This window comes from Pleurodeles waltl, chromosome 2_2 (genome assembly GCF_031143425.1).
Source record: "Pleurodeles waltl isolate 20211129_DDA chromosome 2_2, aPleWal1.hap1.20221129, whole genome shotgun sequence".
Classification (NCBI taxonomy): domain Eukaryota; kingdom Metazoa; phylum Chordata; class Amphibia; order Caudata; family Salamandridae; genus Pleurodeles; species Pleurodeles waltl.
The window spans coordinates 463,186,430-463,212,317 of NC_090439.1; the positions used below are offsets into that span (position 1 = coordinate 463,186,430).

Genomic DNA, 25,888 nt, shown 5'->3' on the forward strand with positions numbered 1-25,888 from the left:
CCACATAGAATTCAAGAACAGAGGACGACTGCTAGCTTAAGTCTACTCTTAATGCATATATGTATGTCACTGAAAAAACAAAGGTTACAGGGACGTTATAGTTAGCAAATAGAATAAAAAAATAAAACACAGAAATTAACTGAAAAAACTTAGTTTACAGGGAGGATATAGTTAGGTTCTGTATTTACTTGCAAAAAAACATAGAAATTCAGCAGTTATAGTTAAAGGTATTTCAAGTAACTAGAACTCACGCCCCCACCATGCAGTTACAACATTTGTTGTAACTCAATAGAGTTACAACAAATGTTACTGTGATATTATCAAAGATGTTATAAGATGTTATAACAGATGTCATGAATGCTGTAATATCTGGGCTAATTAGCAGCGAGGACCCGAGTTATAGTTATCACAGGGCACAAGTTAATGGTTACTTGAAATAACTCTAACTATAACTGCTGAACGGTAACAGTACCCTGTCCCCTTTTCTTTTCTTTTGTTTTTTACAAAATGACTGCCAACACTTCCTGTTTGAAGTGTTGGCAGCCAATCAGATCTCTGCACGAGATGAACAGTATTCACTAATTGGTCGCAACCCTAGATGTATCAATTTGGATTTCCTTTAATTTCTCCTAAACTACTGAACAGATTTATACTAAATAAAGAAAAACCTCATCTGCGTACCAAAGGCTACCTTTCTGCCAAATGTGGTGTAATTCCATCCAGATGTTCAGGATGCAGGCGTGTCTAAAGGGTCTATGGGAATTCAAATGGGAAACTCACTTTTTTTTAACCCTCCGCCTTTTTCTCAGCCCCTACTTGACAGATCACCCCAAAATTTTCCATGTACAACAAGACCCTTGGGCATGCTTGTAGGAAAGTACCATCTTGCCTGGCATGTTACCCCCATTTTTACTTGTGTGTCATTTTGTTTTTGCCTGTCTCACTGGGATCCTGCTAGCCAGGGCCCCAGTGCTCATAGTTTGTGGCCTGAATGTGTTCCCTGGACTTAAGTAACTTATAAGTCACCTATATGTCTAACCCTCACTTAGTGAAGGTTAGGTGCAAAGTTACTAAGTGTGAGGGCACCCTGGCACTAGCCAAGATGCCCCCACATTGTTCAGGGCAATTTCCCCGGACTTTGTGAGTGCGGACCATTACCCGCGTGCACTACATATAGGTTCATACCTATATGTAGCTTCACAATGGTAACTCTGAATATGGCCATGTAACATGTCTAAGATCATGGAATTGTCCCCCCATGTCAAATCTGGTATTGGGGTGCCAATCCCCTGCATCCCCGGGGCTCCAGCATGGACCCCGGGTACTCCCAAACTAGCTCTCTGGGGTTTTCACTGCAGCTACCGCTGCTGCCAACCCACAGACAGGCTTCTGCCCTCCTGGGGTCTGGGCAGCCCAGTCCCAGGGATGCAGAACAAAGGATTTTCCTCTGAGAGAGGGTGTTACACCCTCTCCCTTTGGAAATAGGTGTTTAGGGCTGGGGAGGAGTAGCCTCCCCCAGCCTCTGGAAATGCTTTGAAGGGCCCAAATGGTGCCCTCCTTGCATAAGCCAGTCTACACCGGTTCAGGGATCCCCCAGCCCCTCCTCTGGCCCAAAACTGGACAAAGGCAAGGGGAGTGACCACTCCCCTGTCCATCACCATCCCAAGGGGGGTGCTCCTCCAGTGTGTCCCAGACCTCTGCCATCTTGAATGCAGAGGTGTGAGGGCATAATGGAGGCTTCTGAGTGGCCAGTGCCAGCAGGTGATGTCAGAGACCCCTCCTGATAGGTGCTTACCTGGTTAGATGGCCAATCCTCCTCTGAGGGCTATTTAGGGTCTCTCCTGTGGGGTTCTCTTCAGATAACGAATGCAAGAGCTCACCAGAGTTCCTCTACATCTCCCTCTGTGACTTCTGCCAAGGATCGACCGCTGACTGCTCCAGGACGCCTGCAAAACCGCAACAAAGTAGCAAGACGACTACCAGCAACATTGTAGCACCTAATCCTGACGGCTTTCTCAACTGTTTCCTGGTGGTGCATTCCCTGAGAGCTGTCTGCCTTCACCCTGCACTGGAAGCCAAGAAGAAATCTCCCGTGGGTCGACGGAATCTTCCCCCTGCTAACGCAGGCACCAAACTTCTGCATCACCGGTCCTCTGGGTCCCCTCTCATCTTGACAAGCGTGGTCCCTGGAACACAGGAGCTGGATCCATGTGACCCCCACAGTCCAGTGGTCCTTCTGCCCAAATTTGGTGGAGGTAAGTCCTTGCCTCCCCACGCCAGACAGTAATCCTGTGTACTGCGTGAACTGCAGCTGCTAGGGCTTCTGTGCACTTTTGCAAGGAATCCTTTGTGCACAGCATAGCCCAGGTCCCCAGCACTCCGTTATGCATTGCTCAACTCGCTGAGTTGACCACCGACTTCGTGGGACCCTCCTTTGTAGTGTTAAGACGACCGCCGTGCTCAGATTTCTTGAATGCCTGTTCAAGTACTTCTGCGGGTGCTGCCTGCTTCTGCATGGGCTCTCTGTGATGCTGAGCACCCCCTCTGCCTCCTCCAACAAGGGGCGACCTCCGGGTCCTTCTTTGGCCAGGACAGCACCCATTTTCTTCAACCGCGGCCTTTGCAGCTAGCAAGGCTTGTTTGCGGTCTTTCTGCAAGGAAACAACTCTGCATCCTCCAGCACGCCATGGGACATCTTCTGTACAAAGGAGAAGTTCCTGGCATCTTCCGTTGTTGCAGAATCATCAGCTTCTTCCACCCGGAGGCAGCCCTTTTGCACTTTCATCTGGGGTTTAGTGGGCTCCTGCCCCCCCCCCCACGCCCCCGGACACTTGCGTGACTCTCGGACTTGGTCAGGTCCTCAGGTCCAGGAATACGTCTTCGGTGCTTTGCAGTCAGTTGTTGCCTTTGCATAATCTCCTATCACAACTTTGTGTTTCTGGGGAAGTAGGGTAACTTTACTCCTACTTTTCAGGGTCTTGGGATGGGGTATCTTGGACACCCTTAGTGTTTTCTTACACTCCCAGCGACCCTCTACACACCACACTAGGCCTGGGGTCCATTCGTGGTTCGCATTCCACTTTCTTAGTTTATGGTTTGTGTTGCCCCAGGCCTATTGCATCCTATTGTATTCTACAGTGTTTGCACTACTTTTCTAACTGTTTACTTACCTGATTTTGGTTTGTGTGTATATTTTGTGTATTTTACTTACCTTCTAAGGGAGCATATCCTCTGAGATATTTCTGACACATTGTCACTAGATGAGTATTGTGATTCTTATGATATAGTGCTATATGATATAAGTGGTATAGTAGGAGCTTTGCATGTCTCCTAGTTCAGCCCAAGCTGCTCTGCCATAGCTACCTCTATCAGCCTAAGCTGCTAGAACACTACTAATGTACTAATAAGGGGTAACTGGACCTGGCACAAGGTGTAAGTACCATCAGGTACCCACTATAAGCCAGGTCAGCTTTGGTGGAAAATTTCTAGGCCCTAACTATAATTACCTACTGGTATCCGCCAGTAGGAGATATATATATATATATATATATATATATTTTTTTTTGTTTAAAAAAATCAAGTTTGAAGTGACATTATCGATAGATGAAATGTCAGTTTAAAATGTAACATTTTAAATGTATGCCCCCACCATTCCCAGTGTTGTCATTAATGATGCCAATTGAGATGTTGACAGTGAGGCCATTGGTGATGTCATTGATCATTTCAGGACTGTTGCAATCTTTAAGGTCTTAAGAAGAGCATGGTGGGGGCACAAGTTCCAGTTAGCTCAGTAAACTGTAACTTGTGAACTTTTTTGAGGTTTAAATATACCTTTTTAAGTGACATTTTCACCAAACCATAACATCACTCTGACCTTTATTTTTTCCCGGTGAATTTCTGAGTTTTATTTTTATGTAAAGTAAGATATTATTACCATACTTAACTATAACATCACTTTAACCGTTGTTTTTTTCCAGGTAATTTCTAGGGTTTTGTTAACGTACAATAAGGTCTTATTATCATACCCAAACACAGTGAGTGGCTGTGTGAGGTGTGGAGTTGGGCGCAAGGCCTGGCCCCCAACCCCTGCAGGGGAACAACCCCATGCAGTGCAGCACCAAACCTCCAATCGGTGGCCAACCCCACCTATCTCCAAAATCTCACATGACCATAAGCTATGTTCATTTCTAAAAGAAGTATTGTAAAGGTCGCCCGAGGGGCTTCATATAATGAACATCTAAGGCAGGATGTATATTAAAGTGTGGACAGAGATCGGCCATTTAGTGTGTGCATTGTGATACTATCAGTCAACATTTTGAACTAAAAATCAACAACTCACACAAAGGATGAACATAGGTTAACATGACTGAGTATATAATGGGAGGGGCTCATTAGATATTTTCTTTTTGCATCATGGTCATTGTCATACATTTTCCTAAGCCACGGAGAGACAGAAAACAGCTTTACATCTGGTTGTGGTCTGCTGAGATCTACACCATCTAGGTCCATGTACATCAGGGCCTAATTTGAGCTGGTGGTTTCCGGTGCTCAGCACCAGAACTTAATTGTCAACACCAACATTGATAGTCTACCAAATGGTGGTGCTGTTTGTCTAATTTGGAGAGGAGCACATCAATAGTTGTTTATTAATTCATTAAAATGACGAATACCTGCCACCTTAGCCATTCTTAAAGCTTTGGGGCTTGGAATTGTATCAGTTGTCAAACTTGTAGGAATATGATTGTTAGTAGTAGTTGTGCTGATATTGTCATTGGCACCTCTGGCAGGGGCAATGGGTACTCCAAACTGCAGTGACCCCCTGACGAGGGGCCTAGCAAAGCTTTTGTTACATAATCAGCACTCCTGTACATCCTCTTTTTCCTGGGGAATGTAGTGATATCTCTGTTGCAGCTCTGTTTAGCTTCCAGCCACATCAAAATAAATCTAAAACACTAAAACAGGGGATGGAGGCAGGGAACAGGTAAACAACATCTAAGTAACCCTACCGCATACCCTTGCATTGAGGCATGTGGCAGAATGGTGCAGTTGTGTTATGGGTACATTCTCTTGCAACTTCTCAAACGAATGGGATTAAAGGGGAACCACCAAAATAATCAGTAATGCTTTATGGTATATTAGAAAGTTTCTCAACAACTTACATGGGGAGCCAGGTCAGATAGATTGGAACAGTCTTGTGGTAAAAAACAAAATACCATATTGTATTTAAACGTACAGCATCTAAGCTGTTATCATACATTCTAGCAATCATTGTAGTTTGCACGAGGTGTTGCACAAGAAAGAGATATCTGTACATTTTAGCTTAAAATCCAGCATGTTAACGAGCTTAGCTAGCCGAACATTGTATTAATGTATACCACGCAATCCACGGTTCACAATAACTATGCATATAGCACAGGTAGCATAGACGCATGCAATATTTTTTTCAGTATCCTTCCAATCTCCAAATAATTTTTTTTAATTAATGGTGATTGTAGTTAACATGAACTTCCCAAAGGATATCTAAAGGTGTCCTTTCATGCTCCCACTGAAACCAGGTTGCTTGTAATGACCTCTTCCTCAGGCTAAAATGCATACATACCTTCCTGGCATTAGACGAGATGGTGTTTGCCATTAAACCTTCTAAATAACTGTTAAGGCTTACTCCTTTAACAGTAATAATTGCTTCTTGTGTTAGCACGGTTCTACAGAACAAAAAAGATGATAATTTTAGCAGAGACTGAAAACAGTAACCATATCCTCTTGCTTCCATGAAAAGATAAATAGGGTCAACTTACTCCCCAGGGTTTTCAGGGTGAGGTGTGTACACAAGTCTTTCATCAACAGACACCAGGTTTGTGAGAGTGATCTGTTAGGTAAAACAGGAAAAATGATTAAATTACTCATTAATAAAACTACAAGTTGAACCAATCTGTTTTAGGCTCGAATGTACTATCCACAAATCAGGGATGTGCAATTTGTACACCAACTGTTTCTCACGTAGCAAATTGTAAATTTGCATGGGGTTGCAAAACGACCAGCTAAATGAAAATTAATTAGGCACGTCACAGTTTGCGAGCCCCTGTGCTTGGTTATAAATACATGTACAGCAGACTGCTGGCCATGCTTTTGCAATCGTAAATTGGAAAGTTTTTTAAAGCATCCATGTCCATTAAAGGGAACAGTGCTGGTTTAAAAGGAATAAGTTTAAGAAGACATCAGGGACAGCAGACAGTGATCTTCTGGTTCACTGCCTGTTCTCCCCAAGTCGGCCCTCACAATTCTCTAAGGAGAGGCTGTTTCTGGGGCATAGATTTTGCCTCCTCTGAGGTGTATGTGAACAATGGGTTACACCTGCAGTTGCGGTCGCAAACCATTAATACATTCTTCTCTAATGCAAATAAGAGTAGGAAGCCCCTTTCACACCCTCTCGTATTTGCAATTTAGACAGGGTCGCATTACCCCTTCTTAGAGTGAGAAAGGCTTTTCCAACTTGCAAAAAGCGTTTTGTAAAAAACATCAAGGTACTGTGTGGTTGTAAACCCTCTAATTTTGTGATTGAAAGGCTTTGCAACCACAAAATATCATTAAACATCAGCCTCTTACTGACAAAGGGCCTGATGCTGAGTTTGGTGGAGAGGGTACTCTTGACGGCAATGGAGTGCCCTCTCTGCCAAACTGAAGGTCTGCCGACTGGATTTACAGACAGGCAGCCCTTCAGTGTGTAGATGTTGGAGACTAATCCATCTTCACCACATTCATACCCCTCCGATGGCCTGAGAGAGTAAGGGCTGTCAGAGGTTTGGCCATGTGGCCACCCGCCTGATTGAAAGTGAGTGGAAACATGACCAGATTTTAATTTTACAATGCGACACCCAAAGCATAATGATATGTAAAAGTAATACCTTTTCAATGACACCCTCGCCACAGGAGAAAAGTTCAATGGTGAGAGGGTCATTACTTGTTTTATTCTCAAAAACAAAATCCCACTTTGGGATTTTCTTTTTTAAAATAAAAAAAGAAAATTAAAGTGAGCTGTGCGGTGCCGTCATGTTGATGTGACCGTGGCACACTTTGAATGCTTTTACAGGAACGATTGTGAAGGCGGTTCCTGTAAATGCAACGATTTAGCTGACGGCTTTAAATTTGGCCTCCGGAGTAAGTCAGGCTTAAAATAGTTTAATCACAACAATTTGAACTTGCAATGAAATAGTGTTAAATATAAATATGACAAGCAACAAATCTAATCAATATGACAATCAGTGCGCATTGTGGGCAATCCCCGAACAGATAATTATTGCTTGTAGTGTTCAAAATAAAAATAAAAAAATAACATTTTAGATTTTCAAAAGTCTTACAAAAAGTTACAAACCAGTAACAAAGGCTACTGCTATAACTTGTTATATTTATTTTACTAGGTGTTTTTACTTAGTAAAGACTTTCAATGGAGAAGAGTGAAGCACTTTACATAAAGGCCTGCTCAAAGATGGTTCCATAGGGTTTAACATTGGGCTGCAGTGTTATAAGTTGGGGGCTGAGGCTGAAAGAAAGTGGTGTTGGCTGGGCTGAGGCAGTTTTATATGAAGAGCGGTTCAGATGAACTGCTAGAGGAAATGTGATGAGTCTCAGGTTGAAGGGAACGTCATTCTAGAGCCAGTGTGGAGGAGAAGAGGTAGGGTTCAAGGGCAGCTAGAGAAATCTTGCCTCTTTTTTCCTTTGACTACAGGATTTTTGTTCCCCCAGTAAGAGCAGGGTGATGCTTCATGTGATATGGAGTCCAACAACATTGGCTTCTCTGTTAGATTTCTAATCTTCTTGGTGCCGATGGCCTTGAAGATCATGTGGAGTCTTGAACCTGATGTGCGCTGAGGGGGGCATGAGAAGTCCTGTCTTGCAGTATGGGTGGAACATAGACAATAAAGAGTATTACTCTCAGCTTCTAGAATCTGAAAGCAGAAAGCACATACTCCTGAGTCTGTTCAAGTAAGTTAGAGAAATCTATCACAGCCCAGCAGGACCAATAAAGGCAAGAAGTCAGCGAGTTGATCTCAGTTTTTATAGATACCTCACAGTATGCCTATATTTCTTCTTCTGCCTCTTGCTGCAAATAAATACAAAGACAGTGCTTTTTCTGATGCATTTTGTGAAGCATTCCTTTACTCACTGACATTGTGGTCACTGCTTCTTCAACACTTCCTTCTCTGAGCATAGGTAGGCCTGAATCATGGCAGAGAAAAGAGTCATGACTAGGGCAGGCCTTGTCTAGATGAAGCTGAACAAGAAGGCACCACATAAGGATGCAGGTGTTGCTCCCAGGGAAACAACCCTGCACCACAGTCATCGCAATATAATTTCTGGAGCAATAGAACATTTGGCCTCCATAGGCTCTTCAAATCCAGAATGGTAAACACCTTTTATGTTGATCTTTAAAAAAAAAAAAAAAGTCATCAGATACAGTAGGAAATATGGCCAAATGACTTGGTCCTTTTTACTTTTCTTTGCACAGGCTATAAATATATTGTTTTTGGCCACTGACCGTGACTTCTACCTGGGAGGGCTCTTAACTAGGTTGTCTTGCTTCCTCATCAACTGAAAAGATGCTTGGTACCATAGCCTACACATTTTATATAGCTTCAGTCACTTTGGTGTCCTTAGAGATTCCTGCCTGAGAGTCCAGGTTTAGTTATAAGAAGTTTGGGAGGTCACTGACTCCAAAGTGGATTGTTTGACTCCAAAGGATTCCAGACAAACACTATACAATGTCCATTAGTTGGAGGTGTTTTCGTCTCTGCCTTGCAAGCCGGGCTTGCAGTAAAGCTACTCCTATTTTTTAAAAAATCAAATGTGTGTTTTTTATATTGATGGAAGGTGTGTAGGCATGGTGCCCAGAGTAATACTGCTACTTTACCAGCAACAATTTTCAATTAATAGCAAGAGAGAAATGGTTTATCAGTATTGTTAACAAGATCTTGTGGGTACCCACAGTGAAAGCACTGCATTTCAACGCTGATAAGTAGGAAAAAATGTTCTGAAAAGGAAGACAGCAGCAGGTGATAACTGAATTCCAAATTGTAGGCTTGAGCTTCCTGGGACTACTGTTCACAATACCATGTGTTGAAGGGATGAAGATTTATAGTAAAAACACATGCCTGTTGAGGTGTGCCATTGAGATGATTTCCTGGAGCACTCTTCCAAGGAAAGGCATGTTCTCCCCGGCTATCCTGACTTTGAATCGAGCAAAGATGCACAGCAACACTACTTACACAATGAATTAGATACCTATAGTGCATTCAAAAATATTGGACATGTTGTGAGAAGGAGGGGTACTACAGAGCATTTTCACAGGAGTCTGAATGCTAGCATAATGGTTTTGCAAATCCCATCACTAAGCTCATTAAACGAATTCCAGCTTTTAGGATATTTAAACCTGTGAGTTGTTGACACTTTGATATTCGGAACAAGCATGAACTTAAGTGTCATGTTGCCAGGCCATCCCTTTCTGAAGCTGCCAGAAGATTACATTCCGCTTGGATCTCCTGTCTAACAAAAGCAGTGCAAGACTATTTCCTTTTCTTTAACCTTGTTGAGTGTAACTTCTGAATATATATTTTTGGTGGCATCATAGTTATTCTTGTTAATTAAATAAATGTACTAAACCAGTGCAGTGTTATGCTCACCTGGAATATGTTTCTTGCTCATCTGCTAATTTACAGTTGAGAACTTGGTGGAGGACAACCAGTTGTAGACAGAATGGGTTGTCTATTCAGAAATTCTACTTTAGAAGCGAACTGGATTGTTTAAGAACTATTTCTATTGGACTTTGAGTTATGCTTTCCAAATGTTAAACAAACTAGTACCATTGTGGTACAAGGAAAATTGAAAAAGGAAAAGCTGAGGGCCTAATGAACAGCTGGCCAAATAGTGACAGAACATCAAGACCCTGATCAAGAAGGTTAGAAAGAGTCCTGCGAGTGTTCCTTAGAAAGTAAACCATATGGCTAAAATTCACAAACTGCATTTGGTAGTACGCTTCATAGTACTACAAACGTACTACAGAATACAACTGACAAACCTACATGCTTAGACCGCCCCATCCACTTCTGCTATCTTTTCTATGAGGAGATTTTTGCTACAATAGCACAGATCCCCCTCACGTAAATGTATGGTTTAGTAGTAATGTGGGAGGGATGGTGGCTGAAAATTGGGGAATACTTACTTCTAAATGGGAGAAGTTTAAGCTGATGTGCTGTAACATTTTATTTATTCTAGATTTAAAATATATACACATTTTTACATTAATATTTTATAATAAAATATCTGTAATTTAAAAAAAAAAAAGTTTAATGCATTTTACTATATTTTACCATCGGGAGATCTCTGCCTAGGTGTGACAAGGTACAAGTAGTAGCTTCACACAAGCAAATCCTGTACTAAAGGGCTCCACCAGGGATTAAATATATGTAAATCTACTCCTAGGAGTAACTTTATACTAGTGTAGTTACTTCTAAATGTAGGAGTAGATTTAAACCTGAATAAATCAGCACATGTAAATTTAGCTTTGTGAATCTGGCCTTATGCTTATATGGTTAAGTCTTGTGCAGGTACAGTACTGTGTAGGGCTACATAAGATATGAGCCATGAGATCAGGTTAGTGTTCCTGACTGGTCAGAATGCTGGTTGGGATATATGTGATAATAAAAACATCCATTAACAATTCTTACAAATTTGCAGCCATCAAGCCTTTCATTCTAAACTTATTAATCCCCATCACGAATCCCCTTCCCCAGGTTTGGTGGTTATGGTTGTCTTGATATGTTGTTTTCGAAAAATTGGTTTCTCTAGAGATAGCCGAAATGGTATTGCATGGAAGAAGAGAAAGAGGAAAGTCTATCTGAAGATGGGAACTCTGACATAACACCAGATATTTTAGATTTGTACGACAGGGTCCTTCTGTCTGGATGAAGGGAGTCTGGGCATAACGTAGGTGCAGTCTGATTTCTGGCTGAAACAGGTCAAGAGGCTTCATAGCCAACATACAGGTTTTGTTTGAGCACTTGGGAGCTTTGTTTTTTTCAGGTTGGGTATTGAAAATGTAGTTTCTTGACAAACAAAAATGACTGGGTGGTGAATTATATGTGGAGCACCTGAAGAGATTAAGAGGCAGGGGTGAGATTCATTTTGTTTTGAATGTAGCAATTTGCTTTGTGTGTTATTATTCAAGTTAGTGTATGATGCTATCCAAATTTAATCAAATTCTGATAGGTCAGTTGGTCCAGGCCCTCCAAGTGAGGGAGTGTGAGATCTCCTCTCATGTTTATGAGAATAATGTAATTTCCTTCTCCCTTTCAATGTTGATAGAACAGACTAGGATGACCAATTTGGTGTACTTTCCTGTTTGTTTCTCAAGTTACTAAAACCATCCTAACCATATATGCACGTAGTACTCACATTACTGGAACAGAGTTCCATTTTCTTTTCAACTGGATCTACAACAGAGTGTTCCTTTATGTACGTTAAAGTCCTGTGTGTTCCAAGAATCTAAGAGACAAAACAAGGTGTAGTAAGATTATTCTCAGTAAAACAGACCAAATTAATATCAGATGTAAAAACATTAACCTAATTTAAAGCAGCTTGCACATACTTTATCAAAACAATATACCACACATACACAGATTGTTATCATGAGCATAAGGAGCTAAAACTAAAAATGAAGTACATAGTGATCAGTTACGGTTTAAACCGCTCAGACCACTTGCAACAACAACAAACACAACCCCAGTTCACTTCAACACCTCCTTCCTTTTTTACATAAACAAACATTAGAATATGTGATTACATAGACAACTGTATGATGTACAAGGCATCAGATGAGATTACAACATTGTATCTTCTCTCCATTCATCACTCAGTAAGTATGATTTTCTCAAAAACAGTTTTTGCACATGTAACCTACATTTGTGTGAGCATACAAGTGATCAGTTGATGGAAAGTATCTGATTCACAAAATCAGGGTCAAAAGACATTTCTTCCCACCGACAGGATCTACTTCTGGGGATGAACAGCTTGTTGAGGTTTATTGGTAAACTGGTCCTGGAAGGTCACAATTTTGAGGTCTATAAACCAGTCACCATCTCACTTGTTGCTTTGACTATATGATAGTTTTATAGTAGAAAGTGAAGCTTTGATGATTCATGCATAGTAACATTGCCAGAGTGAGTAATTTCTTGTGAGTAGAGGGGATCTCTGAAATCCAGCCTAGGAAGGCAACTCTGGGATCCAATTGTATTTCACAATGTAACATTAGTGACAAGGTGCCACAATCTCTTTTCAGTACTCAAAAACTCAACCAGATGCCCGCTCTAAGTGCAAAAAATGAACATCTGGTGCCCTGCATCTCTTGCAGTGCCAGTCTTACAGGTGTATAGTATGCACTCTGTATAAACTTGTAATTTATGATATGCAATGTGCTACTCAAGGAGATCTTGCCCATTTTGGTACAGCAGAATTGCCACATATTTACAATTTTCAGCAGCCCATATCCTCCTCCCATTAAGTTCTGGCACAGTGTTCCCTCTCTGGAAGCTTCATCTAAGCAGCCTTATAAAGATTACATGCCTAGTTGACTCTGCACTTAATACCTTTCCAAGTGCCTGAAGTGTCAGGGGATCTACTGGACAGTCAGAAGTGGCCAGTCAACTTGCTCCCATGAGGTGAAAGTACAGTAATGTGTCTAAGGGAGTGCTATATATGGGTCCCTTCAATTCATGAAGCACAACAAAAGTGCCATTTTTGTATAAATCTCTCCCCTTTAGGATTCCGAGCTTTTGGAGCTGTGTCCATGCTTTCAGGCATATGATTCAGAAAAATAGTTTGAGAAGACTTTCAGTATTTGCTCGGTTTCTTGTGAGTGGTTACCAAGTGCATCCTCTATTCCATTATGCCATTGGCCACACAGGGCACTTGATTATTAACAGTAGGGATCTACCAGGCCGCTCACACTCATGGTGCCCAAACATGAGCATATTTGCCTTTTATTTCTTTTCTTTTTCTGGCAGGTCTGCATGTTCCGCAAGCTTCGTCCTGAATTGTTCCAGAAAAAGCTGTTTCTTCCCAGGACAAGACATCCCTCAAGCTGTCGAAAGTCTTGCTCTATTTTAGCCAGCTGGGTGTGGAGTGACTTGTGGACACCATTCTGCTTAGCGATACAGGCTCCCCTGAATGTTGGCCTACCATACAGTACCTATTTATTCTACCATCCCTAGGTTAATCTTTAAGAAATCCAGAATTTGCGTTTGTAACTCTTCCTGAAATAACCGATCTGTCAGGAGTTCTGCATCCGAGCATCACAACCCAGCAGCGATGGCCAGAGTAGCAATGGGAAGCATTCCAATAATGTACTTGACAAGTGTTGTATATAATTTATCCATATCCCTACCTCTGGTGTAACCAATCAGTAGTTTAGCCTAGACCACATATTATGCACCAACAAGTAGAAGGTACACTTTTTCCTTTGTGGATGCTTAAATCTCCAGGCATCCAAGACACTATGGTCTACCATGACTGACTGTAGTCTGTAAGGCACTTCTGAAGGTCGACTAAGAACTGTCTAGACAACTCTGTACTGTGCAATTCCAATTCTCACCCCATATTGGTGTCTGCGGATTTGAGGATATAATTGCTCTTCATAATGTGGTGTAGAAGTTGGGGTCTTTGATATACGGGCCAGAGCACTCAACTGTGGTGATACGGATGTTGCCATCTCTCCACATGGGGATTCTGTGCCATAAATTCTGCTCCTTTTCTTACAAGAATAAATACCCCATGGGTGCACGTGGAGTATGAAGGTGCAGCGGGAAGCCCATCTACTAACAAAGTGAATTTGGTGTGGAGTGAGAGATCAGTTTCCTGTAGTACAGCAATATTAGTGTGGTTGCTATCTAAAAATGCCAGCACTTTCTGGCATTTGCTGGGGCTCTTAAGCCCCCTAACATTCCATGTCTGGCAGTTTACAGAAGCAGTCCTCTGTTTCTCTTGTGTGGTATTTAATGATTATCACCATGGAATACGTTTTTTTATCTGCAGAGGTATGGTGTTGCGTGCCATTCCACACAGTGGTAATGTATAGGACATCTGTGCCATATTGCATTAAAAAAACCTTCCAAACAATCCCCAATTCCCCTCCTGCTCACTCTAGTGGCTCAAACTCCACCAGGACATACACTTAACCATATCCGGTATCTAACATTGAACCTCATCTAAGAATTTGGCAGGCTAGGTTTCGGTGTAGTCTATTTTTTGGGTAACCTGTGAGAGGGAGGAGAGGGGGAATCGAAAGAGCCGGCTGGCACCCATCTGTGAGAGGTTGAGGGGATGCTAGAGGACATCCAATGGAGGCTGTGTAATTAGTCAGAACCGATCTCAGTGATACAGACTGAACTTTCTGCTAAGACTGGCTGGGTTGAAGAGGTTGCATATTTTAGAATCTTTGTGAGAGATTTTCTTCAGAAACTCTGCAGCTTGTTGTAGGGACGTAGGTATGAGATGCTTATCATGATGTGTTACTTTAAGGCAGGCTGGGTATAGCATTACATTTGAGATTTCCTCTTTCAGCAGCTGTTTTTGATGGTTTTCAGTTGTGCTTCTTGGACTGCTACTGTGAAGTTCAGGAACAGAGAGATTGAGTTAACATCAAATGATAGTTTTGTTTCCCCCAGGCCAACCAGAGAGCTGTATCTCTATCCCTAAAATTAAGAAGTTGAGCTAATGTGGGGTGCACTTGGGCACGTGGGGTGAAGGCTCACAGCTAGGGATCTACAGGCTCTTTCCATAACAAGGAGACGGGAGAAGGCTTTTGGGCTAAACAACATTAGGCACTCCACATAATCCTCCATCTTGCCCAAATTGTTTGAGTCCTGGACTCCCAAAATTGGAATGTTATTGCAGCGGGATCTTGCTTCCATATCCTCATTATTAGCCGCTATAACATGGAGCACCTTTTCCATGTTTTGTAGTTTGCTCCATTTGCAGATGAAATTGTCCTCTGCTTTTGAGATCCTCTGCTCAGCCTCTATCACTCAGCCATTGTGTTTTTCCAATTTATGGAATATGCAGTCCGTCTTAGCTGTGAGGGTGTCAATTTTGCTATTTATAGATCGGATGTTTTCTTGCATGTCTCTGCTCCGAGTAGAGTTTTCATGTCATCTTCACTGCCCTCAACTTCCAAACTGAGATAAGAGAGGTCACACCATTTTCGGGGCCTGTGGAGATAAGAATTCATTGAGGTTCAAACTGTTTTGCTTGCCATGCTTCTGCCTTTCCCATTTTGCTGTCTCTAATTGATGGTAATAGGCCAAATCATGTCATGTCAGAGAAGGATGTTCCTTTGGGGTCTGACCCCTCACAGCTGCCCGGGGTCTTCAGTGTGCTGTCCTGAAGGGTCCAAGGGTCCCTGTCGCTGCAGCTGTGGCACATTGTTCACTGTAGGATGTCTTGCAGTAGTTAAATGCATAAGTTTTGTATTCTTTCCGCGGCATAAAGTATATCGAGGTCTCACCATTCCCCAATCCGGTTAACAACAGAGTGGATTTGGGGCACCTGCAGACCTGGCCCTCCCCTGTATATGCTTGTTCTCTCGGTGTGAGGGAGAGTGGGGGAGGGGGAACTTAGTCTCTAGGTACCTGACTTTATGTTTTGGGGCCTGACTATGTTCAGTTCTTCGTGCATCCAGCGAAGGTTACAGTGTTCTTAATTACAGCCTTGTCATGCCCACTAAGTACAACTTTTCTTGAGCTATGTTTGCCAGCACTGATCAGTGAGCTGGCTGGACACTTACCTCCTGAAGGGCCATCCCCCAGTACTCAGGTTCGCCACCAGTACAGCCTGGACCTTTATGTAGACAGGCTTCTGTGCCTTGGAATGTGGGCCTCAGCCTCTGACCCACACATGTGAAACTAGGTGCAGCTGACCCCTGATAACCAATCAGAATATTTTATGTGTTTTTTTTCCTCCCGGGCCATAATGTGCAAGGGCCTGACCCTTTATTTTTATGGGTTTCGGTGGTTCAAGGTGCAGGCTACCATCTCCTACCCTGTTAGGTGTATTTGTATGTTATGTGTATTTGCAAATCTCACTATCACTTGCGAGGCATCCTGGCGCTAAGTAGGTATGTGTGCCTAGTACTACCTATTGTAGGTAGGTTAATTGAAAAGCCAGGTCTTCAGCTTTTTGTGGACTTTAAGAAGAGAGGAGGAGGCTCTGAAGTAGGGGTTGAGGTCCTTTTACGCTTTAGGGGCAATGTAAGAGAAGGCTCGTCCTCCTAATATGGCTCTGTGTATGTGTGGGCTGTTGGAGAGTAGGAGTCCTGTGAAGCGGAGGTGTTTGGATGGTTGATGGAAGGAGATGCAGCTGCTCAGCTACGTGGGGCCTGAGTTGTGGACTGCCTTGAATGTGTGTGTGAGGAGTTTGAATTGAGAGCATTTGTGTATCAGAAGCCACTGTAGTTTACCGAGGTGTGGTGTAATGTGAGTTCTCTGATGGAGGCTTAGGGTGAGTATGGCTGCCGAGTTCTGAATGGTCTTCATTCTTCTAGTTAGTTGCTTGGTGAGCCCAGCGTAGATGGTATTCCCCTTGCCCAACCTGCTGGTGACTACGGCATGAGTGACAGTTTTTGCTTGTGTTGCTTGGGAGAAATTTTAAGATCTTCCTCAGCATCTTTGGGTCATGGAAACAGGATGCGATGATGGTGTTGACTCCTGACGTCATGACCAGTTTGTGGTTCATTATTATTCTGAGAATTCTTGAGGGGGTTTTGGGTGTGGGTGCGAGTTTGGACAGCCACCACTTAGATTCACATGGTGAAGTGTTCTTGCCGAAGAGCACTACTTCTGTCTTGTCTGTATCCAGCTTGGCAAGTTGCTGGCAAATCTGGCAACCAGGTCTTTAGCTTCTTGCGGAATTCAAGAGGAGGGCCTTTGCACTGGGAATGGGCCCTCTTATGGGCACATGAGTCACTGGGTCTTACTGTCACCTGTTGAGTCAGAGCTGGCTGTTTCCTTCCTCTGGATTACAATGTGCAAGAGATCCAGGCTATGATGCATTCACCACGAACTTGTCTCCTAGATTGCCACTGTGTCTCAGCTGTAACCATTTTGCCTGCTGTAAGTTTCAGCCTGATTATTCTAAATTACATCACTCACAGACCAGCTCTGAATTCTCCCCTGCCTCTGCATCAGAGTTCGGCTGTGTTTCAGCATGGATTTTGATCTCCCACAGCAATTGACTCATTATAGTGTGGCAATTTTGCTCTTCGTGACCCAACATATAGAATGTTTTGTACACCTAGATTTTTGTATGAGTTATTACAAATGAACAGTCTTCCCAGAAAAATAGACAATGAAAGATTAAATTATACAAAGGTTCTCTGAAGTGTGAGTATTTATATATATATATATATATATATATATATATATATATATATATATATATATATATAGATAATGAGAGAGCGAGATATTACAGCAAAGACGGCCCGGAGTGCAGAGGCTATAATGTGGTGGTACAGGCAGGGGTCCGGTAGCCCAGATATCAAACAGTGCTCCTCTCATACAAGGAAAACCCAGACACCTTCAGATTACAGCTAATTATTTTACTCAGGGAAAAAGCTTCCCATCCAATGCGTTTAGTTTCAACCGTAGACTTGATCACAGATGAAGTGGGTATAGCAAACACATTCTAAATAATAACAAACATTAAAAAAGGACAAAGGACATAGTACAAGTGAAAGGATACGAAACAAGGTGGCCATATTTAAATAGCAATGTTGCCCATTATAATGAATTTTCACAATGTCTGGGAAATACCTTCCAGTTCTTTATTGTAGTGTATAATACTATGATATTATGCCCAGCAATTGTGTAACAAACCCAGGGTTATGTGAGATATTCTCGGTACCAAAAATATGCGCAACAGACGCTAAAATGCAATCTCAAGATATTAAACATATAACAGAATACATCACAAATCTCAGCAATTCAGCCCAAGTGGGCATAAATTATAAATGTACATATCTAAAAGCAGCAACTGGTCTGTTACACAAGTAAAAGTCAAATGTATGTAGAATCAGTTCTGCTCTGCACACTATCACCGGTTCCCATATAGTCATCACCTGTGTGCACATAAAAAACAAAACAGAATTGAAAAAACCCTAAACCTAAGAATATGTCAATAAAATCAATACATTAATGCCTAAAAACATCTTCACGAGAGGCTCTTCACTCATGAATTGTAACACAGCTCTCTATCCCAAGTGAATACTCATTTCTTCATTTGCGTTTAACCCAGAGGTGCTAATGTATCAAAATTCACTATATATTTAGACTTCAATACTCTCAACATATGTTCTCTAGCTCCACCAGGTCTATTAATCTTGACCTGGTCAACCACAACAAACTGTAACAGATTTTGTTTGCCATGATAGAATTTGTGAAAATGTCTCACTACAGGATAATTTTGGTCATGATGTCAAATTGCCCTCTTGTGTTCCAACACCCTCTTTTTAGCACAATGAACCATACTACCTAAATGGATCTTCTCACATGGGCATATCAAACAATACACACAAAAGTCAGTGTTGCAATTATAATGCCCTCTAATTAGGTATTCTCTTTGGTCACTGCTCAGCTTCAAACTGCTACAATCTGCACTGTTCCTACAGACTCTAAAATATATACAACAATAGAAACCCACCGGTCCAGTTTTGGCCTTAACAGAATCATCAGTGCATGTTACCATATTATGGCTAAGGTCATCCCTTTGGGATTTGCTTTTCCTGAATGTAATCAGAGGTGTGTCATGGATATAATTGATTAATACAGAGTCAGTCTGCAAAATATGAAAAGTCTTAGCAAAAACAATTCTTACACTGTAAGATTGATTGCAATATGATGTCATAAGCCCCAGTTTCTCAGAATGCGTCTGGATTATATCAACCTTCTGCTTCGCCTGCAAAATAACATCATTGCCATATCCTCACTCCTTGAATCTTTCACATGTGATCTTACTCTCATGTAAGTAGTCTCCTGTGGCTCTGCAAATCGGTCTTGCTCACAGCAGTTCTCTGTAAGGAATACTCCTTCCCAAACTTGAAGGATGTGCACTTTGCACATTCAATAGGCTGTTTCCAGCCGTTTGTTTCCTATACAACCTGATAATCAAAGAATCATCTAAATATCCAATGAGTTTTCTACTGTGATGTTTGACAAAATGTAAATTATAATCATTCTTTTTCAAAGTAGTCACAAAATTCTTAGCTGATGCTTCATCCCTCCTCCAAATCACAAAAATGTCATCAGTGTAGTGACACCACAAAACAACTCTCTCCTCAAAGTCAGTGACTTCGACGGACACCTGCTACTCCCACTAACAAATGTTCAGAGCTCGGGGCACAGCAGGTGCCCATTGCCGTCCCCTGAAGCTGTCTGTAAACTTGATTATCAAAGAGAAAGAAGCTATTCTTGAGACAGTACCCAATCATGCCACATACCATCTCAGTGTGGAGCAATAATGAGATGGATCTTGCTCTCATATAGTGTCTATCTGCTTTCAAACCCAATTCATATTGGATACAGGTACACAAGCTGGTGACATCAAGTGTCAACAAGAGGTAATCATCTTTGTATTGTATGGCCTCAATGATTTTCAGAAAACGTGTGGTGTCTTTCACAAACAATGGTAATGTATCTACAAACGATCGGGGGTAATGATCAGTGTATTGTGAGTTATTTTCTCGCAAAGAGCCCATTGCAAAAACAATAGGTACGCCGGGAGGATTCATTTTATCTTTGTGCAATTTCAGCAGCAGATACAACACTGGAATTGTCGGATGATCACATTTCAAAAATCAATATTCCTACAATTTAATCAGACCTCTTTCTTTCCACTTCAATAACAACTCATAATATCTTTCATTGGATAGCTTCACGTCCTCTCTGTAAGATTTCACATAACAGTTAGAATCCCCTAAGTGCCTCTCCTATTCAGCCAGATAAGGATTTTTGTCAAGGATCACCACTTTGTCACCTTTATATGACTGTCGTATCACAATACTGGTGTCTTTCTTCAAATTCTCTAATTCCAATAATTGGAATCTAGAAAGATTATTGCTCCTAATTTTAATAGACTTGTGTCTAATCTTTTTGAGTTGTTTATTCACATCTCTTTCAAACACTTCTATTGCATCACACTGTAGTGCTGGTAGAAAAGTAGATTTGGGTATGAATGGACTGGGACAGATTTTATCTACGTCAATACTCAAGCTATCTAAATTCACAACTGGGACATCATGTGCTTCTAAATCATCATATAAAGCTGTAAGTGTATGTCAAATTTCCACATCTGAAATGCAGAAATTGCTAAGCTCAGGTATATTGGTCATATGTTCCTTATCTGTCACTTTCGTGTAATACCACTTTTTAAGCTTACGTTTTCTCACAAATTTGAATAAATCTATCCTAGTTAAGACATAACTGAAACCACTAGTAGGACAAAATGAGAGGCCTAGGGATAAAAGTTTCTATTCTTCAGCTGAAAGCTGCCTGCTGGAGAGATTTCCCACAGCAATTGTGTTATTTTCCCGGCCCTTGTTGTCATTCAGACTGTCCTTTGATCCTCTCTTGCGTCTTCTGTTCTTTGCTTTGTGATTCCTCTTCCTCTTAATCCTCTCCCTCTCTGAAAAGATGACTCCTTGTGTTGTTCTGTCCTCCCCTGATTTAAAAGTTGAAACTGCTTTAAAAAAGTGGATCTATTTGTAGTTTTATCAATTATTAAAACTCCTGCTACAGTGGTGTCCGATAAATCAGAAAGGTTACTCTCTGAAACATCACTTTCATCAGGCTCCCTTGCCAACAAATCTTTCTCTCCCAAAACCGGAGGTAACTGGCCTTTAAATTCTTCAGTGTACATATTATCATATTTCCGATGGAAGGTCACAATCCTTCCTATCTGATAATCTTTGAAATTGCGAATAGATTTTCTTAGTTTTTTATTAGTAATTTCAAGATTTTGTTCTCCAAATTACTCATAAATTTATCAAAGACATCCTGGGATATTAGGGGCAACAGTTCTGAAGTAGTTCTATTTCCTCCAAAATCTTGGTCCTGTCACAGGCAAATATGATAAATTAGGTCTTCAGCTTCTTGCGGATTTCAAGAAGAGGGCCAGTGCAGTGGGCATGGGGCCTCTTAACGGGTTGTGCACAGGGTTCACTGGGTCTTCCTGTCGCCTGCCAAGGCAAAGCTGGTTGTTTCCTTCCTCTGGGTTACAATGTATAAGAGATCCAGGCTATGATGCATTCACCATGATCTTACAATGTTATCTCCTAGATCGCACTGATTCAGCCTGATTATTCTAAATTGCAGAACTCACAGGCCAGCTCTGAATTCTTAATTGCCTCTGCATCAGAGTTCGGCTGTGTTTCAGCATGGAATTTGACCTCCAACAGCAAATGCCTCACTACAGTGTGGCAATTTTGATTTTCGTGCCCCAACATATAGAATGTTGTGTACACCTAGTTTGTAGTATGAATTGTTACAAATGAACAGTCTTAACAGCAAAATAGACAATGAAAAGATTAAATTATGCAAAGGCTGGAGTGTGTTTACATATATATATGGATTACAGTATGCTCTAATGTACATTATAAGGCTTTTGAAAGACACCAAGGAGTTCTGTGATCATTATAATGTAATTGAACTCCCAAGTGACTTGCAATATCTGTTTAATTCTATTCTTTTTAATACAAGGTCACACCAGTACCCTTCCCCAAAAATCCTAAATCATTGGCCTCTACTCTGTTCAAAGGAACAATGTTAGGAATTGGTCTCTAATATGCAGAGGTATGTACCCTGTCCAAGGAAGTACCAGAATCCTAGTCAGGGTAAGTCACAACACAACCTTAATTATCCTGTGCTCACCCTCGAGTAGCTTGGCACAAAGCAGGCAGGCTTAACTTAGAAAGCAACATGTAAAGTATTTGTGCAATCTCTCATACAGTAACACAGTGAAACACCACAAAAAGTACTCCACACCAGTTTAGGAAAATGGATATGATTCATTTGAGTCAAATAAGACCAAAACAACAAAAATTCAATATGCACAGGTCAACATATCACTTTTTAGAGGTTTAAGTAAGTCTTAGTCCATAAGAATCAATGAATGTATCTCTTTAGCACAAAGCACCTGGTATATGTCAAAAATAACGATGCTGCGGGCCACAGAGGGGGTGAGGCAGCAGAAAATAAAGCGATGCAACGATTTTTCTAGGTGTGGCAGAGATGATGCGCTGATTCTTTCCTTGCAGGAAGGGAAATGTGTCAATTTTTGGTCACACGGCCTTGGTTCCTTACTGGGGAGAGGTGACAAATTGATGTCCAGGGACAATGCGAGGAAAATCCAAATGCATTGTGATGATGAGACAGGTGCTGCTTCGATTCTGCAGGTGAAGAGTCAGTTTTTCAGCTGCAAGATGGCCGCTGTGTCGATTCTGCAGACATTGCATCAATTTTCCGGCGCAGAGGATTTTCTGCCTTAGGTGAAGACTTTGATGGCCCTGAGACTTCTTAACAGGAGGCAAGCTGACAAGACCCTGGAGATCACTTGTGGGGAGAAGGCAAAGTCTTTCCCGCAGAGACAGGGAGCAGAAGGCTGCAGAGAAATAGCAGGAGAGAAGTCCTTCCAGAAAAGCAGTCCCGATGAGTTCTTTGAGCAGAACTGCCGTCCTTTTAACAGAGTCCAGTTGTAGGTCCAGAGGTGTCTGATTTAAGGGAGTCACATACCAAGTTTATCTACCCAAATGTAGCTTTGAAGTGGAGGATACTTCAAAGAGTGGTTTTGAAGTGCACCTTCTCCCCTTTCAACCCAGTCCTGTCTGCTAGGAGATCTGTGGGTGGTAATTAGTCCTTTGTGTGAGGTCAGGTCACTAGCCTTTGAAGTGTAAGTGAGAGCCCCTCCACCATTCCTGCCCAGGAAGACCCATCAGTATGCAGATGAATGCAGATGTCGTGTGTTTATGGCTGTCTGGGTGGAATGCATGAGGGGAGTTGTCAACCTGCACAAACCAGACATGGATTTGAGGCAGGCTGTATGGCACAGAGAGCAGTAAGTGCAGAGTAATGCGTACTTCCAAAAAGTGTAATTTCTAAAATAGTAATGTTAAATCGAACTTCACCAGTAAGCAGGATTTCTCACTACTATTCCAACCATACCAAACATGACAATGCCACACCTTTCAGATCAGAAATTACCACTTAAAAGTAAATAAGGGAATTTCCAATGCTGGCCTATGAGAGGAGAAGGCTTCACAATAGTGAAAAACGACTTTGGAGGTTTTCACTACCAGGACATGTAAAACTTACGAGCACATGTCCTGCCTTTTACTTCCATAGCACCGTGCCCTATGGACTACCTAGGGCCCACCTTAGGGGTCACATATAAAATAAAAGGGGAGTTTAAGGCTTGGCAAGTGGTTTTAAGATGTCAAATCGAAGTGACAGTGAAACTGCCCTCACAGGCCTTGCAATGGCAGGCCCGAGACATGGTTCAGGGGCTACTTATGTGGGTGGCACAATCAGAGCTGCAGGCCCACTAGTAGCATTTAATGTACAGGCCCCGGGCACATCTAGTGCATATAGTGCACTTTACTAGGGACTAATAGGTAAATTAAATATGCCAATTGGGAAGGAGCCAATGTTACCATGTTAAGGGGAGAGAGCACAAGCACTTTAGCACTGGTCAGCAGTGGTAAAGTGCGCAGAGTCCTAAAACAAAGCAAAAACGAGATCAGAAAAATAGAGGGAGGTAGGCAAGAAGATGGGGGAAAACCACCCTAAGGTTGTCTGGTCTAACAAACAAGCATAGTTGAAAAGATGTAGAAAAAACGTGTCAGAAATTAAAGATACCAATATATAACTAGTAACCAGGAATTATTGAACGTAGTAAAATGTGGGCTTAACTCCTTCTACCAAGAGCAGCTGGAATTCATGCTTGGCAAATAGCCTGGCAATGAGGAGAAGATGTGAGGACAGAGAGGGTAATATGACATCCTTCATTTTATTCTACATTACCGGGTTCTTTACTCAGAATAGCACAGTAATGACAGTGTGACACTACATGGTAATTTTGTGTGCAGACTCGCCACAATACTTGCAATCAGCCCATAAGTAGTTAAAGTCAATGATGTGGTATGGATTATTTCCGAGAGTGAACCGATTTGATTTCACTGCTGCATATGTGGTCATGTGAGATGGAAGTGGTAATGCCATGAATGATTAATTGTATGAAACTGTCTCCCTCTCAGTTTGTAGCTAGTGGACAATGTCACCAAATCTACACGAGCACTATGAATCTGTGACCTCCTGTTTGTAGCCTGTCAGGATATCATCAATGATGTCATCTACGGCACTTAAGGCGCTATGTGATTTTATCTGCAATTAATTGTTAGGTTGTACGGGGTGGAACAGATGATAAATGTGCATTGCTATCAAAATTCAAACCATTTCCTTGGCTGTATGAGTTTTTTGTGATCCTCACTAAAGAACATTTCACCTCCTTAGAGTGTTCACATTGAAACCTTATTGTTACAGCAACCAAATATTTTGCAACTGATTGAGAGGAAAGAACATTTTTTGCTTCTGACTATCATTACCTTCATTCGATTCTGTGTTGTGAGAATTATAATGCTGTCTTTAGATTAAAGGAAAGTTCAATGATTTTGTTTAGGGCCACAGAATTACACGTCTAAATAATGTCCTTTACGTGTCTAGAAAGAAATAAGTTACTTACCTGTAACTGTAGTTCTCCAGTATTAGAAGCTTTCATAGATTCACATGCTTAAATACTTCCCCGTCGTCGAGACGGGAGTCCCTGGTGGAATATATAACCTAGGCCTGAAAATGTACATATACAATACATGGTCTAGGCCTCAATACAATAACCTATCATAGTTGTTTTGTAAAATAGACCCAAACTCAAATTTGAACCAATCAGATTGCCTCACCCTTTAGAACCTCTTGTGAGGAGCTGCCTTCCCTCAGATTTTCCACCGCACGCTGTGCTGAGGAGACTCCTTTGAACTCTGCTCAATATTTTCTCCCAGAAGATCTACTACTTCAGTTCTAGGATATTTCTTTTCTTCTCTGGTCCTTCAAACTGGCTGCCATGTCACCAAGGAAAGGCCTTTTTAGATCCTGTGCCTCTTGCTTGAAGAAAAGATTATGGCCCTCATTCCAATTCTGGCGGGCGGCGGATGCCGCCCGCCAGAATTCCCCCCTCCAAAATACCGCGCCGCGGTCAAAAGACCGCGGCGGGTATTCTGAGTTTTCCCCTGGGCTGGCGGGCGGCCGCCAAAAGGCCGCCCGCCAGCCCAGGGGAAAACGACCTTCCCACGAGGATGCCGGCTCGTAATCGAGCCGGCGGAGTGGGAAGGTGCGACGGGTGCAGTTGCACCCGTCGCGTATTTCACTGTCTGCCAAGCAGACAGTGAAATACTTTTAGGGGCCCTCTTACGGGGGCCCCTGCAGTGCCCATGCCATTGGCATGGGCACTGCAGGGGCCCCCAGGGGCCCCACGACAATCCCTACCGCCATCCTGTTCCTGGCGGGCGAGCCGCCAGGAACAGGATGGCGGTAGGGATTGTCAGAATCCCCTCGGCGGCGCAGCGAGCTGCGCCGCCTTGGAGGATTCTAAGGGGCAGTGGAAAACCGGCGGGAGACCGCCGGTTTTCCCTTTCTGACCGCGGCCAAAGCGCCGCGGTCAGAATGCCCCGCGGGGCACCGCCAGGCTGTCGGCGGTGCTCCCGCCTACAGCGGCCCTGGCGGTGTTACACCGCCAGGGTCGTAAT

The 25,888-nt window shown here is 42.3% G+C and overlaps 1 protein-coding gene across 1 annotated transcript in view; it reads right to left on the reverse strand.

Moving 5' to 3' along the window:
• PRELID3A (PRELI domain containing 3A) overlaps window positions 1-25,888 on the reverse strand; it is a 176,055-nt gene that overhangs the window by 79,753 nt on the left and 70,414 nt on the right. Inside the window, exons 3-5 of the mRNA XM_069219939.1 lie at window positions 11,446-11,535; window positions 5,796-5,866; window positions 5,600-5,702 (exon numbers count right to left, since the gene is read on the reverse strand). Of these exons, the coding sequence (XP_069076040.1) occupies window positions 5,600-5,702; window positions 5,796-5,866; window positions 11,446-11,535 (264 nt within the window). The remainder of the gene's footprint in view (window positions 1-5,599; window positions 5,703-5,795; window positions 5,867-11,445; window positions 11,536-25,888) is intronic.